General features: G+C 46.9%; 1 protein-coding gene across 2 annotated transcripts in view; it reads left to right on the top strand.

The window, feature by feature from the left end:
* The window catches only part of ETF1 (eukaryotic translation termination factor 1), a 30,821-nt gene extending 28,320 nt beyond the window's left edge, over window positions 1-2,501 (top strand). For both annotated transcript variants that reach the window (XM_054717897.1, XM_054717898.1), the window contains one exon: window positions 216-2,501. In XM_054717897.1, coding sequence (XP_054573872.1) covers window positions 216-298 — 83 coding nt within the window. In that variant the 3' untranslated portion in view covers window positions 299-2,501. The remainder of the gene's footprint in view (window positions 1-215) is intronic.
* The last annotated feature ends 14,593 nt before the right edge of the window (window positions 2,502-17,094 follow it).

Raw genomic sequence — 17,094 nt, 5'->3', positions numbered from 1 at the left:
GCATTTCCAAAATAACATTACTTCAGGTGAGGTGTGCTCATCTCATCTCATCATCCACTGAAGGAGGAGAGTAGAGGCAGCACGTGGCTGCCTGTTCCATGGTTGGAAGCATTTTTTTAATCATTGCCTTTAAGCTTTCTTTAATTCTGCAAGGGAATTGGGCCTTCCTCATTCTGTTGAAGACTGGTGATTTCCTCTTTCGTTTGTGTCCCCAGGTATCTTGCGGTACCGAGTAGATTTCCAGGGAATGGAATACCAAGGAGGAGACGACGAATTTTTTGACCTTGATGACTACTAGGTAGTCGACATGGGTCTGGCAAAATGTGCCTCACCCTCCAGCATCCAACCCAAGGAGCATACCCGTGGTGGAATCCAAACAGATCCCTGCCTTACAATTGGAACATTTCCAGAACTTAATCCATGAGCATTGGATACTGAAAAGAAAACGGAAACAAAACCAGACCCAACCCTACACTTTGGTTTGTCATGGTGTCAGCGCAGCAGCAGCCTACAACTAAGTTCCTAAATGCCACTTTGGACTAATTTAAACAAGAATCCCAGTTTTTACTTTTACTCGATGGTGAAATTGGTTGCTCTTGTATTTTATGGAAAAAAAATGATTTTTTTAACCTTCATACATAGAAGCAAAAATACTTTAACTGCTGTAAACCTTCAAAAGTTAATAGACATGAGATCATACTGATTTGTTTCTTATTTTGATTGGAAAAAATTAAATTGCTGCATTTCGCAGTGACCCATTTACATGGCATTCTCAGCTTAGACTGCATAAGAAGAAATATATGTGGTGAAATGTTGGAATCATTTCTCTTGGTCTCTTGTTTAATGTTGAAAGGGTGATCTAATAGGCAATTTCACTCCCTCACACTACCCGTCCCCCCTCCAGACTGTTAGTTTCAAGGATGCAAATTGCATTGTCAAGTCAAGCTGACACATGAAGCATTTGGGCCAGTGCACTGTTTCCTTCCATGTGTTTTGCAGGCAAATTTGTGCTGGGGTTTTGGGAGCCCTTGGCATCCGTTGCTTTGACAAGGGTTCCCATAATCTTAGCCTAGAAACCAGTTTGGGATGCACATGTTGGGGCTTCTGTGCTATTGCTGGGAGTGGGATAAATAAAACATGCAATTTAAGTGGAAGCAAAGAAATTTAAAGATTATTTTGTTTGGGTCTGTCCTTGGTAAAGGGGAGGTGGTCGTGTTTTCCTTGCGTTGGATGGCATGAGATTATGTGAATATTTTGATTTTTTAAAGATGAACTGCAAGGTTCTTCACAGGAACAACAGATAAGACATGTGTGACTGCATGTAATTTTAACCCCTGACCTCCTGGTGGGGTGGGAGCATCTGTTTCGAATATGGGACTTGCAAGTACCTCTCATAGGAGAAAACATGAGAGGGGGGGTGGGAAGGGCGGGAAGGGATGGGACACAGCTTCTGGCACCAGGACATAACCATGTTGGGTCCAAAAGTGGGCCTGAAAACCTGAAGCTCATGCTTCACAGCTGGGCTGTGAGTTGGACTTGACTCCAGCTGACATGCAAGGTCATCATGTGCCCGAGGTGGTGACAGTGAACAAAGTGTATAGGATGTGCCCAGTGGTAGCAATGGAAAAAGTATACCAAATGGACTTTGAAGGACCAAAGGTTTTAAAAGTCAGTTGGTATCACCTCACACTGATAGGGTAGTGGGGTGCATTTGGTTTTCAAATTGGGTACTTTCAACACTTTAGTGCCTGACTGCTGTTCTTCATTAACTTGACTCAGTCACTCGTAGCTTTATTGGTCTGAACCAGCTCCTTGTTCCTAGGTTGCAGACCTGCCTATCGTTCCAATAATCCTGTTTCACTTGAATGAAGGGAGTATGTCTTAAATGTAAAGTTTCTGGTTCTCACACTGTACTTTGAGGTCCAAATGACTGTCAATGTGTAACCTGATGTCTCAACCCCCAATGAGAAGAGTCAGTTCTTTGGTATTCACCATGCGGGAGGCTTCACTGGAACAGGCTTTTGCTTTGGGCCCTGCTATTTGTTTGCAGAGCACCCTAGAGCGAGCAAACATGCCCTCTTCGCAGCAGTACCTTAGGGTTTTGCCATTGTAAATGGGTCTAATGTGATATGACAAGACCAGAGAAATTGGATGTAAATTTACATTTTTGACTATGCTTATTGTTTCACATGATACATTTAGGGTATGCAGCTCCTTTTGTAGTTTTTATTTTTACTATTTAAGTTTGGAAATGATGCCAAATTTTTGTATTTCTTTAATCAATGTGTTCTCTTCGGTGATATATATTGCATTATATATTGATGTGTGTATCAATATATACTGATATGTATTACACTTAACATACAAACACATCAATATGAGGGGGTAAAAACCGTAGCCTTTGCATTCTCTATAGCCTCTACAGAGAGATCCTAAGCAGCAAAATCTTGGTGTCGTGATGTACAGAAATGGAGAAGAGTATTAAACCATATTTAAGAATATATTTTGTGTGCTTGAGATTCTTTAGGATTGTTCTTAGAAAGATCTGAATGTGGAGATTGAGTGAGCTCTCCAAGGTATGTGTCAATTTAGTCATGGCTGATAACTTTCAGCCTAAGATTTTAGTTGTCTTCACTGCATTTGCCTATGGGAAGGTATATGCAAAGGATGTCTGAGTTCGTGATCTCATTTAACACCAGAGGAAGGAGGTTCAAGTTGCTGGGGCCAAACTGATTAGTATCTTCGATTCCACATGCACACCAAAGGAAAACCTGCCCCCCTCCTTAAGGCATTTTAACTGTTGTCCCATGTAACTCAACATTCCATGGAGCTAGATGATGTACCCCATTTTACAGGTCAAAAGAGGTTAAGTAATAGCTCTTTAGTAGCAAAGCCATTTTATCCCAGTCCTAATTTCAAAATTGATTTTCTTTATATATCTGGTTTCCTTTGAGTCAATAGAATGGTCCAGATGGAAGAACAGAAACTAACCTTCCACTTGATCTTGCATACCTAACACTGTGTAGTGAAGTAAAAAGCTTTATGAGGCTGGCCCAGGTCAGCAGCAAGAGAGGATTTATTTGGTTTTCCCCAAGGTTAGGTGTTGGAGCTCCTCTGGTGCTTCAGGAAGCCCAGAGCCAGTGTGGTGCATGATTTGCTTTCTCCAGAAAATATTTTTAATGCAATTGACCCATAATAGCACTTTTTCTCTCACTTTGTGTTTGTTTTTTCAGCATACTTTGGCCCCTTTTCTAATCAGATCTAGGCGATAACTGAAACCCAGTCACCCTCTGGGAAGGGCAGATGTGCCTGTGCATGCCTTTCCTCATGCATCCCTAGGTGCTGTTTGAAGTCAGAAGTTGGAAGGCAGCACAGTGGTGCCGGATATGTGGGCCGTTGTGCTCGCCTGTCTGGGCCTGCAGCACTTGCCATCTTTTGTTCTCTGGCTCCAGTTCTCATGCCATGATGCTCCCAGACAGGCACAGTGGATTCAGGGCTAAGCGCCAAGGTGGAATTTTAAGCCTTGTGCCAGCTTCTCTTTTGTTGCCAATTTTTGAGTGAGCGCCTGTTGGGACTCCCACCTGCCAAGTCCCACCCTGAAGGGATTGTTCCTCCAGGGACATAGGGACTGACCAGCCAGAGAGTATGGAAGCATTGGGTGCCAGAGTTGATGAGGACATGGGTGAACAACAGGAACTAGAGATACATGTGAAATCAGTTTACCTCCAGGGTTCTCTAATAATCAACTCTAAACCCTGTCTAGGAACTCTGTTGTGGGTATAGTCTGAAATTGCTTGGTAGGCTCAGACTGAGGCTCAATTAAGAGTCCGGGGCCAAGTTGGCTTTTTGGACAAACAGCTCTGGTTCTGTCTCTGCCATTAGCTGTGCTTGTGGTTTCAGGTAAGTCCCTTTCTATCCCTGTTTCCTTACTGTAAGGAAGCTTGTGAATTTAAAGAGCCTTTTTTTAAAAAAATAAAAATTTATTTCATAAAGGAGAGGGAGAGAGAAACATCAACGATGAGAATCATAGATTGGCAGCCTGCTGCACTCCCCCTACTGGGGATCGTGCCTGCAATCTGGGCATGAGCCCTTGACCAGAATCAAACCCAGACCCTTCAGTCCGCAGGCCAATGCTCTTTCCACTGAGCCAAACGGGCTAGGGCTTAAAGAGCCTTTTCAGATATAAAGCTATCAAGATAGGATTACAGTGAGCAAGATACCTGATATCTGGCTTTGCCAGTAAGATTTGGCAAATTACTCTCTGAGCATCAACTTTCCTAACTGTAACAATTAGATTATGGAAAGGATTAAATGTAATAAGGCATGTGAAATGCATAATACAATGCCTGGCACTTAGCAAGGGCTCAAAGATGGAAGCTGCCAACCTTGGTCCTCCAGAAGGGACCAGGGTGAGTTTCTGCTGGCAAACCACAAGGTGGTGCTAGAGTTAAGGACACTGGCTGTGGAAGACATTGGTTCTGGTGGGGAGTTGTGATGAGCATTAAGATATGCCTGGTACAGCTTGTTTACCCTTAAAATTTAGAGTAATGAAGGGGCCAAACTTCCAAAAGAAGTGAACAGAGAGAAGCGTCCAGGACGTCCTCGAAGACATTCTGAGCTTCAACCTACCCATCTGTAAAATAACTACAATCACTAATATTTGTTAAGTCATTACCATGTGCCAGACAGGGTTTTAATTCTTGGAAAAACAATGAGGTAGATACTGTTGTATCTGCCAGTCCAAGTTCACAAGCTACTAAGTGGCAAAATCTGGGGCTCAAAGACAAGACTGTTTAGTTCCAAGACCAATCCACACGCACGTCATTCCTTACTCAAGAATACAACACTGCTGGTACTGCTGAGAAGATGATAGGTGGGGGACCCACCTCACCAACCCTTGTGTTTTCAGAGACAACCAATGACTCGGATTGCATTTGGAAGGCACCCACCTAACAGTTCTGACCTTGCCCAACACACACGCTTTGATGGTCAGCTCAGCTTATCCACAGCCATAGTTGAAGATGGATAAAAGGAGATCCCTTGGACTCTGTAGAAGACCCCTATAATTTATCCAACATCTTCAAAGAAAAATACCTACATGTGTAGTGAAATTTCTCAAAGACTAAGGTTTCTGTCCCTGCTTTTAAATATGTCACTAGTAGGACAATTAACGAAACTGGAATGTGGACTATAGATAAAAGTATTAATGTTAAATCTATTCAATAACTGTACTGTGGTTATGTAAGAGAATACCCTTTTCCTTAGGAAATATACATTGAAGTATCAAAGGGGTTAAATAAGACATTCATTAAGGAATTTTTTGAATTTTCAGAAATGCAGAAGAAAAGGGTAAGAGCATCACTAATAATTTTGAGTTTTCATGACCATTATAGAACTAATGTGATAATGAGTGTTTAGGTTCTAACTGCTTCACAAGGTATTTAAAACACAACTTTGGTTTGATTGCTTATTCGAGTTTGGTTTTTACTCAGAATTTGGGTTTGACTCAGAGGTCAGCATTTAGAATAATTCTGCTAGAAGGGTTTTTTGTTTGTTTGTTTTTAGTTCAGGAGAAATCCCTACTCTGAATCAGCTAGTAAGAGGGGATGGGGTGTGGGCTGAGCCTGGGATTTGGGCCCAAACTGGAAGGAAGAGGAGCAGAGGCAAGGTCAGGAGAGGAGATGCTGTCACATGTCTCAGACATGAAATCGGCTTTGGGTCTGGTCTGGTGCTGGCTGAGATGCAGAATCAAGAGCAAGGGCTTTGGAGGCTAGGATAACCTTGGGGATGATGGGAACAAGGCAGAGCTGTACCTGGGCCTAGAGCCCATTCTCAGAAAGGACAAGTGTGTCACTAGACCAGTCCTTTATCTCCAGCCACATCCTTATGTAGCTCTGTTGCTCCATACTTTCATTTCTTAAGGAATCCTCATTTTAGCACCTGAAGGGCACCTTACATTCCAATTCCCTCGTTAAAGAGATAGAAGGCTGGAGCTCAGAGTAACATAACCTGTTGAGCTCTAGCAGCAAATTAGAGCCAACATGAGCACCTGATGTTACAACTCCAAATTCAGTGCTCTTAACACATGGATGATTTCCTTATTCTTCATCTAAGCCTTTTTCTCCTCCTTGTTAGGGATGAGAAAAGGGAGGATCAGAGAGAGTGAGTGAGTGGCCTGAGGCCAAAGACAAAGTTGGGAGGGGAAAGGTGGCCAACATCCAGGTGGGGTTATGAAAGCTGTTTCGAAGTCATTTTCCTGTGAGTCAGGGTTGGCTTGAGTGTGTAGATTAACTTGCTTGTCCAGCCCCCAGGGTTCCAAATTAGTCCCATCTAGGTTTCTCTGTCAGACTTCTGGCTTTTCCACTCTGCTGAGGGCCCTGCCTGGGCTCAGCCCCTCTGTTCTCCACCCCTACCCAAAGGAAGCCTCAAGGGCAAACCCATTTCCAGGGAAGCCTGGAGACCAGGATAGGAGAGTGGAAATTTCATAGAGGTTCTCTAAGCAGATACATCAAGGATCTTCTGAGGTAAGGGCAAAGATTCAGGGATGTTCTGCTACATGGGAAAAGGGAGGTGGGAACTGGGCTTGAAAATGAAGAGCAATCAGGGCTTGATGCAAGCGCCTGTCCCATGTTACATGGCTGTCCAGACCCAAGTACATTCCCAGCATAAGCTCCCCAGTGGGGTGAGATGGACCAACCTCCTGACACAGCCCCACTGGAGGGCCTGCAGAAGGGGACTCTGTACTAGGGCAGGATGTCACCGGGGAATAGGAGTTGAAGCTCCTCTAGGTGAAGATGCATTCCTGTGCTTAGGGCTAGAGGCCCTCCCCTACCTGTCAAACTGATTCTGAAGAGAGACTGTCTATTAGGGGTTCTGCCCCTCCCTGGGGAGCTGAGCAAATGCCCTCAGGAACCCAGTCTCCTCTAGCTTCCAGTTCCCATAGACAGAGCCCACTGCCACCTCTATTCCTTAAGTTGGACTTGGGTTAACCCTGTTCTCATTTCTTAATTCAGCAAGCAAGTCCAGACATTTCTGTACACTGGGCCCTGTGTAAGATGCCGGGGTACAGTGGGGACCAACACAGGCATTAGCCCAGCAAGGGAGATATCAAGGAATGACAATAAAAAATTAGTATTATTTTTTTAAGTTATTTTGAAACACTCCAGCAGATATCAAAGAATTCCGTGTACAGGTAGAGCTGGGTGACACAGGAAACCCATTTAGAAAATTAATAAAAATGTGCCCTAACCGGTTTGGCTCAGTGGCTAGAGCGTCGGCCTACGGACTCAAGGGTCCCAGGTTCAATTCCGGTCAAGGGCATGTGCCTTGGTTGCGGGCACATCCCCAGTAGGGAGTGTGCAGGAGGCAGCTGATCGATGTTTCTAACTATCACTCTCCCTTCCTCCCTGTAAAAAATCAATAAAACATATTTTTTTTAAAAGAAAAGTAATAAAAATGTAATCACAAGAGGAATAGTGGCAGTTAGGATGGAAAGAAAAAAAATTATTTAAGGAATATTTAAGGGGAGAACTATCAGGGCTATTGACCATCTGGATATAGAAAATAAAGGGAAGGAAAGTGTTAATGGTGTTTGATTGCTTAGCTCAGTCGGTCCAATTAACCAGAAAAGGTGTACCAGAGAAGGCTGGGTCATGAGGTGCTAGCGAGCCTCAAATCACAGAGGCTTAAAACAGCAAATGTCTGTTTCTTATTCAGGGAGTTTGGCTGGAAAGAATGAGGCGTATTAAAGGACAAGGGGAGGACAAGGTGGTTCCCCCTTCATCTTGGGGTGCCTTGACTGGTGAGCAGGGACCAGCCTGGACAGATGAGAGGTCGGCTTGGAGAAGCAAATGGATTTGTCCTGACTTGCCCTAAAGGCCAGGAAGCCACTGGGATTTCAGAACATTGATTTCTTTCACCCTGCTATCATTTTTGTTGATTACTAACAGCTTTATTGAGGTATAACTTATAAAATTCACTCCCTGTAAGTTTATTATTTTTTGAAATAAATTTGTACATTGTGCAAACATCAAATAATCCAGTGTCTATTACCTCAAAAGGTCTTTTGTATCCCTTTAAAGTCAATCCCTGCTCCCACACCCAGCCCTACACAACCACTGATCTGCTTTCTGTTTCCATAAGTTTTGCCTCTCCCAGAAACTTCATATTACTGGAACAATACAATATGTAGCCTTTTATTCACCAAGCTTCCTTAACTTTGCTCCTTTCATTTATGTAAATTTTTGAGATACATCCATGTTGTTCCATATTTGTTCCTTTTTATTGTTTTTTTTATTTAAATTTATTGGGGTGACATTGGTTAATAAAATTATGTAGGTTTCAGGTGTACACTGCTATAATACATCACCTGTATGTTCCTTTTGTTAACGTAAAAAAACCATTGAAACCTGTAAATAATTTTTGTGAGTTTATTTGAGCCAAACTGTCGACATATGCCAGGAAGCAGAACCTCAACGAATTGAGATAATGCTCCGGAGAATGGCGGGTTACATTTGTATTTATACATTGCAATCAAAGGAGGGACATAGGTGGGATACATGAAATTCATTGGTGATAGATTAAGGAGGTGGGATAAAGCAAAGCGGTGGGAAACCCCTGGGATTGGATAAAAAGTAAAATGATGGACACATACTTAGGTGGGTACAGGAACAATTAACATGATAATGAAGGAATTTGTGGTATCTGTCCTGGCGCCCACCACATTTGGTTGTGCCCCAGGGGCTCTAGAAAAAGGAAAGTTACAAGTTACCCAGACATTTCAAGGGTATGTTATTATAGATGCAAAAAGACAGATAGGCTCAGTTAAGGTAAAGGTTGACCTTGTCAGTGAAGATACTGGCCTAGGATGTAACTGCCCACATAACTGCGTTTAGTTAAAGTTTCATTTCAGACCATCCTTTGTAGTTACTTTAGGTCTCTGAGTTTGCAAGACTGTCATGCAGGCCTCCCCTGAGCTGCTCAGGTCAGCATGTGGCCCTTCGTCCACACTTTTTATTGTTGAGCAGTGTGATACAATAAGAAATACAGCCAGGCTGGCGTGGCTCAGTGCTTGAGGGTCAACCTATGAACCAGGAGGCTGTGGTTCGATTCCCAGTCAGGGCACATGCCCGGGTTTCAAGCTCCATCCCCATATAGGTGGGGCATGCAGGAGGCAGCCAAGCAATGATTCTCTCTCATCATTGATGTTTCTATCTTTCCCTCTCCCTTCCTCTCTGAAATCATTATATATATATATATAAAGGAAATACAGTTGACCCTTGAACAACTCGAGTCTAAACCATATACTCAGTTTAAGCTCATGTTATTGTTGGGTCAACTGTACATATTTGATCTTTGTACCCAGTTCCTGACACACAGTTCCTAAAACCCTTGGAATCTCCTGGGTGATAAGTGTCTTTTGTATGCTAATGAATTGACTGGTGGCTGGAGGCCCTGGAAAGCTTCAGCATGGGGGCTGGTTACCAGAAGGTATGATTTACAGCAAGCATGTCAAACTTGAGGCCCACAATGAATATTTTTGCGACCCACCCAAGCCCTGACTGGTTTGGCTCAGTGGATAGAGCGTTGGCCTGCAGACTGAATGGTCCTGGAATCGATTCCGGTCAAGGGCATATACCTTGGTTGCGGGCACATCCCCAGTGGGAGATGTGCAGGAGGCAGCTGATCGATGTTTCTCTCTCATCAATGTTTCTGACTCTCTATCCCTCTCCTTTCCTCTCTGTAAAAAATCAATAAAAAATATTTTTTTAAGAATTTCGTAACTTAATTTTTACAATATCCTGTTATACATAATCTATATATATAAAAGCCTAATATGCAAATTGTCCCCACAGGAGTTCGATTGGGAGACCAGGAGTTCAATCGCTCGCTATGACATGCACTGACCACCAGGGAGTGGCGCAGAATGAAGGGAGGCCCCACCTGGCAGCCAGCAGCTGGGGAAGGGAGGCCCTGGCCAGCAGCTGGAAGGCCCTGATCAGCCCTGATTGCCGGCCAGGCCTAGAGCCCCTACCCATGCACAAATTTCATGCACTGGGCCTCTAGTTATTAATAATGAACTACAACATTCACTAATGACTGATTACTATAATCATGTTGCATTCATTTCCCTTACGCCCCTTACACGCAGGCACACTATTTCTCTCCACTAATACTAGCAGTGAATATTTTAGCAGCCAATTGCCACATCATTAGTCTTGTACTGACTTGTTTGGTGTGTGCAACAGGAAATATTTCACTTTCGGAGAACAAGAAAAATAGGTTTATTTGCGTTACGGTTATTAATTTGTGCAGTTATTCAGTGTCTGGTAAGTTAATGTTCAAGAAAAAAATATTAATTTTTATTAAAATGTTCTATTATTTTATGTTAACAATTGCTCATTTATTTCAACCCTTTGTATTCAGCATGTCTCTATTGAAATAAACCTACGTTTCTATGAAAATTGGAGCTTTTGTTTTTTTGAGGCCCACGTAAACTTAAACCTTGTTTATTTGGCCCGTGTTAGCCTTTGAGTTAGACATGCTTGGTTTACAGGGTTGGAACTTCCAGCCCCACCCAGAAGGAGAGAGGGGCTGGAGGTTGTTAATCACCAAGGGCCAATTATTTAACCAATGATGCCTAAGTAATGGCACTTCCATAAAACTCATAAATAATGGGGTTCAGAGAACTTCCGGGTTGATTAGTGAACACATTGAGGTACTAGGAGAGCTCCTTGCAATTCCACATGAATTTGAGGATCAACTTTTCCATTTCTGCAAAACGGCTATTAGAATTTTGATAAGGATTGCATTGAATCTATAGGTTGCTTTGTGTAGTATTGCCATCCTAATCTTGTCTTCCCATCATAAAGTCGAATGTCTTTCTCTTTATTTCGTATTTAATTTCAGCTGTGTTTTATAGTATTCTGTGTATGTCTTTTAGTACCTTGATTAAATTTGTTCCTAGATATCTTATTCTTTTGGATGCTATAGTAAATGAAATTACTTTCTTAATTTCTTTTTTGGATTGCTCACGGGTGGTGTCATTCTGGTTTTGATTTGCATTTTCTTGATGACTAATGATGTTGAGCACCTTTTCATGTGCTTATTAGCCATTCATATATCTTCTTACTCTCCAATTCTGCATCTCCATGATACCTTTCTTCTTCTCTTCTTTATTTTCAAAAAGCACTTAGCAACATATAATAAAAATTTTAAAAACTATTAAAAAAAAAAAAACAAAAAATAAGTCAAAAGCATTTAGCAGATGGAAAGGTAGCACAGTGCAGGGAGTTAACAAAACAGACACTGGAGCCAGATGCCCAGGTCCCACTCTACCAACTTATTAGGTGTGTAATCTTGAGATGTTATTTCTTTCCGTTTCTTTAAATTTAAAATAGGGTTCTTTGTTAAATAAACTAAGTTTTTATTTCATTTGTTACATAAAAGTGCCTACTACTAAGCACTGTGCTAGACTCTAGGATACAGTCACGGAGCACAAAGAAACATAGTCGCTGTCCCAGTGGGCTTCCAGGCTAGTGGATCATTCCAATGAATGTGAAATCCCTGCTGCAGTTAGCACTGAAGGAAGGCCACAGTGAGAGTCTGCCACAGAGGAATCTACCTGGCCAGTGAACTCACAGAAAGCTTTTCTAAAGACACAGGTGCTTGAATGAGCACAGGAGATGTAACCAGGCCAAGAGAAGGAAGAGCATCAGAGGTACAGGAACAACATGTGGGGGCTGGGGGAGTACAGCTGAGGAGGTAAGTGGAGAGCAGTGTGGATGAAGCTCAGAGAACTAAGGGCGAGTGTGGTGATGAGGCATGTATCAAATACTCTACAAACAGTATTAGCTATCATAGGTTCCTAGTCATTCCCTCAACAATTGCTTATCATGCCAGACAACGGGGTACAGCCGGAAACAAGGCAGACACCATGCCAGCAAGTGGTGAACCCAGTCAAGGAAAGATTCGATGCCTTGTTGGGAAAGACACAGGGCGCTGGGCAGAGGATCTGGGGAACAAAAGTCACACCCAACCCAGTCTTGGCAGGGAGGGATTGGTTTTCCTTTTGGCAAGATCACTTGTTAACAGCAAGAAGATGGGGTTGGTGCCACTGGCAAGACAAGGGTTAGTTCCTGTCCTTAAAGGGAATATAATTTGAGAAGGCATGCATAGGAAAACAACGAGAAGAAAAATACATAGACATACCAGACAACTATCATATTGGCATTTTTTTTTTTTTTTTTTTTTGCAAAAAGTCTCAGCTTCCAAACATTCCCACTGAGGAGAGGCAGTATCTCTCTCTCTCTCTCAAGGCAGGGAGCTCCCAGGACCCCTACTGCTTCCTAAGCATCTCTAAGGCTCCAAGCCCTCTCACCCAGAAGAGAACACAGGCCTACCCAGCAGAGATCTGCAAATTCTGTAGCTGGAGCAGAGACTGCTGGAGCTACCCAGCTCCTCTAAGGACTTCCCCCTCTGCTAGGCTCAGCTATAAATAGCTGCTTGGTTTCCAGCTGGGGATCTCCCAGCCCTGCAAGAGGCGCCGCCTTCTCACCCTGTGCTGCCCTCAGCCTGGAGCAGAAGGGGGTGGTAGCTGGCAGGGGGGAAAGAGAGGGAGGGGTGGAGGGTGGGAACTAGTACCAGAGAGAAGCTGGCTCTGTACTACATTACCCACAATGCTAGATGGTAGCTGGGAAGAAGAGGCTGCTGGGGGCCTTGCAGCTTTAGGTGGGAAAACAAAGCCAGAGGCATCCTTAGCCCTGGGTATGCAGCCCAGGCCTTGAGACCTAGCTTTTTTTCAAAATCTAACCCCTAATCCTTCAGTTCTGGACTTTACAGATCATCTCCTCTCCATGCAGCCAACACATAGGCCCTCAGCTGACCTGGGACCCAAGAGACCAACAAGTTCCTCATCTTTTGACCTTACCCCACTGTGTGTGTGTGTGTGTGTGTGTGTGTGTGTGTGTGTGTGTGTACAAGCCCAGCCAAATACTGGGAGCCTGTGAGTGATTTTATTCTGGATCAAGCCCAACAGCTGCTTGGCAGTAGAAACTCCTCTCCCTGGCATATTCCCTGACTCTGTCCCAAACTCTGAGCTTTTCTTTCCCTGCCTCACCCAAGGCACAACAATCAAGGGCTCACAGGATAGTCCAACAGGATGGCTGCACTCTGGTGGCATGTTGCATTTCTGGAAGAGTTGGGGACTGGGGGGTTAGGAGCTCTGCTTAGGTCTGGTCTCTCTCTCTGACCTTTGCTCATCTCCTGGCAGATAGGTCAGGGGAGTCACGTGTGGCTGGGCCAGGTTTAAGTCTCTGGAAGTGTTCTAGGGAGGGCCTGTGGAGGCTTGCTGGTGCATGCAGCGGATAAACCTGAGTTGTCAGGCTGAGGAAGGGAGGCTATTCTGGGTGGTGGGGGCACCCGGGTTGCACTGCATCCACACCTCAGCCCCACTGCCGGCTCCGGCTCCCCACACTACCCCTCCCAACTCTCCCTACAGCGTCAAACTATTCCTGTGGCTCATGACCCTCCAGACCACACGGAGACTAGCAGAAGGTAGTAGGGGCCCCTGTGCAGGGTGAAAAGGGCCTGTGGCTGGCCTGAACACAGGGTCCTCTCCCTTTTCCCCTTGCTCAGATACAGGAACAACTCTCACTGAGCTAGCCACTGGGAACCCAGAGAGAGTAAGATCAAACCGCAGTCTCCATAAATAAACGGCGTCTGTATAATACGGTGGAAGTCCTTAACAGGCCTGTGGAGCGGGGTGGGGGGGATTTCCAGATGGCCAGGCGTCTGAACCAAGCAGAGGGTGAAGCCGGTCTCCCAGACTGTGGGAGGGGCATTCCAGACTGAGGGGACGGCTTCCGTCAAGGGACAGCCGGGAGGGAAGAAGGGAGAAACGCCGAAGACCACCTTGCAAAAGGCGAAAGGGCAGGAGCCGTAAGGCGCGGGGGGTGGGCCGAGCTCAGGGATGTGGGGCACCCGGGTTGCACTGCATTCAGGCCCTGGGCTGGAGCTGCGGAAGGATCTCCAGGAAGGTGTGCTGCGCCCGGGGCCGGGGAGAAGGCGGCCACCAAATGAGGCGGGGCGGGGGCTGTGCGAGCCTCAGAGCCTCGGCGGGTGGAAGAGGGCCCCGTGCCCACGGGGGACTCCCAGGCCCGCCGGCCCCGCGTTCACCCCGGCCCGGCCCTGGCCGCGCTCCCAACCCGCCGGCCGCCCCCTCCTTGGCAGCGGCTCCTCGGCCGCTGGCTCCCGGGCGCGGGCGGACGCGGAGGGCCAGGCTCCCGCCCACAGCCGCCCGCGGGCCGCCTGCCAGCCGCGCCGGAAAGGAAGCGCCATGTATGGGCCTCGCGCCGGGAGGAAGTGCCTTGTAGGGTCCCGGGAGGAAGCGCCAAAAATGGCGAGGGGCGGGCGGGGGCGGGCCGGGGGCGGGGAGCCCGCCCGGGATGGAGGCCGCTTCCGCCGCCACGCGCCTCCCCCATCCCCTCCCCCCCCCACCGCCCTCCCGCCCCGGCTGCGGGTCGGGTCCGGGCTGGGCCGGCGACCTCCACCTCCCCTGCTCCCCAAACCCACCTGCGCCCTCGGTCTGCTCTGCGCCGGAGCCCCTCGGACGCCCGACCAAGACGAGTTGGGCTCCCAGCTCCGCCGCGCACTCGCTCCGAGACCCTGGGGAAAGCACTGTGGTCTCCGAGCCTCCGATTCCTCGTCCGAGGCCTTTGGGGAGGAAAGGAGAGGATGCCCTTTAGGCATCTCCTGGAGCGGGCAGGGCCGCAGGGACCTCCCGGTCGTCCTCACCATCACCAGGGCGGGAGGGGGCAGTGTTCCCTGTCACCTGCTGTTGGTGTCCTTCTAGCCTCTCCCCAGCTGAATGCAGGGCTGGGGAGCTTGAATGAATGGCTTCTATGGGAGCTGACGGATTCAGAAGAGACATTTTCCAGAAGAAAATAGGGCAACCGTAAAATCTAGAGTTTTCCTTTCCGGGCTGTGGCGTTTAGACAGAGGGAGCTCCAACCCCAGCTTCTCCCCTTACCAGTGGTTGATGCTGAGAAAGGCACTTTCCTTCTCTGAATCTCACTTTCCTGGGCAGTAAACGGAGGGGTAATAATTCCTGACGTGCAGCGTTGTTGTGATATTCAAATCAAATCAAATGTGTGCACTTGATTTGTGCCTGACCTGGAGTAGGTGCTTAATTAATGTCAGTTCCTGTGCACTTTCCCAAGTGGGTGTGGGAAGAAGGAGGTATGAAAGGCTTGAGTACTTGATTGGCCATTCTTCCTGGAAACCTGTCCCTTGGTGAAGACTGTCCCTTCTCTGGCATCTATGGAACCTCATTGCCACGATCTGGTGCCTTACCCAGAGGCAGGTGTTGGCCCTGATGCTCCCCTTTCTCCGTCCCAATGACCTGCCCTCCCTCCCTGCTTCTCTTCTCTCCCTCCCTCAGAGCTTAGGTGACCTGGAATGTCGGATAAGGGCAAACAACCCGGAGGAAGTTGAAGTTCCCATCACAGCCAGAACCTGATATCTAGGACACCATACCCTCCCACGCCTGCTGCAGTACCACACCCACATTTCAACAGGAGATGGGTATCAATCTCCGAAAAGCATTTCCCAATCCTCCCGTGTGGGCCCTGCCCTGCCCTCATCAGTTCTGCCGGTCCGGGAGTTCCACTTAAATCCAACCCGGATCTTCCTGCCTCTCCGTGGCAGCTCCATCCTGCTGAACTGCAGTTAGCCGCTCCTAAGAGGTTCCAGGCAAATTTGTGGACACACACAATAGATGTGTATCACCCACGGCCTTGTTTTCTTTCAACCTTGTTGGACAAGGAGGCTGTGGTTGGCATGGTAACCTTCCTTGTGTAAGTTGCAGCCCTCAAGGATGTTTTCAGTTCCAGCAGAGACAAAGCTCCTTCCCTCCACTGTAGATCACAGGGAGACAAGTGGCTGTGTCATCCTGGCCTCCCCCAGGATGGGGATGCTGTGCTGGTGGCCCAGAAGATGGGCTGGTTCATGGAGGCCAGGAAAGGGCTTAGAGGAGTTGCTGATTGGATCTCTGAGGAACAGGTTCCTTCTGCCCTGTGGGTTGATCCTTACCCTCCCAGAGAAACCAGTCCTGGGACCCAGGATATTTAGGGAGTCTCTCGTGGGTCTCATGGTGAATGGTAAACACACATCTTCACTAAAACCAGGCACCCAACCAACGGCGTAATGCTGGTGCTTACGTCTATAGAAGCTGATAACCCATAAAGCCTCTGTAATCCAGTGGTTTCCTTTCTCCTTAGCTCCTCTGTGGAACAAATGGCTATTTATTAACCATCTCACTTGTCCCAGTTTCCCTTACATTATTTCAACTAGTTCTTCCCACCATCCTATGAGGGAGGTAGTAGACCACTCATTTTACCAATGGGGAAACTAAAATTTAGGCAAAGATCTTAAGCAACCTGACCCCAAGTCACGTGGCCATGGAGTGGTGGCTTGAGGACTAGAACCCAAGTCTTCGGATTCCCAATCCACACTCCTTCTACTAAATCGTGTCTTCCTTTGTATTTGCTACTGTGTCCGTGAGAAAGAAATCCTCCGCCATCGCCTTCTAGGAGCTCTAGCAACCAAATGGGCATCAGCCTCAGTCTCCGTGGCAGCGCGGTCCTGTGGGGTCCTGTGCGGCCCGGCCCGGCTGGGCACTGCAGCAGCAGCAGCAGCAGCAGCGTCCTCAAACTCAGAAGGCCTCCCCCGCCAGCTGCCTCGTCTCTGTCATGGAGTTTCCCCGGCAGAGGGCAAGCCGGGGGAAAGTGGTTCCCAGCTGCCAGCTTCATCTAGGCAAAATTGCGTTAAGAGTCCGTCCCGGCTTCCCTCGGTCCCTCCAGAATGAACACATTCAGCTCCCCCGCAAAAGGGAGGGCGGGGGAGAGAGACACAGCAAAAAGGGAAACTTCCATTTCTTTCCTTGGCTGGGAAGCACTTGGCTTCGAGCTGCCACTCATCTTGTAGGTGGAGAAGATTAATACTGATCCTTTGGAAATTACACAAGTCACTGAATGAACCCTGGGGCCAGAGCTTTGCCCGGGAGAGATGCCAGGAGGAAAGCCCTGGGTGTGAGTG

Source organism: Eptesicus fuscus, chromosome 6 (assembly GCF_027574615.1).
Source record: "Eptesicus fuscus isolate TK198812 chromosome 6, DD_ASM_mEF_20220401, whole genome shotgun sequence".
Lineage (NCBI taxonomy): Eukaryota > Metazoa > Chordata > Mammalia > Chiroptera > Vespertilionidae > Eptesicus > Eptesicus fuscus.
Note: the sequence above shows the minus strand (reverse complement) of the source record. Positions and strands in the feature narration are given on the sequence as shown.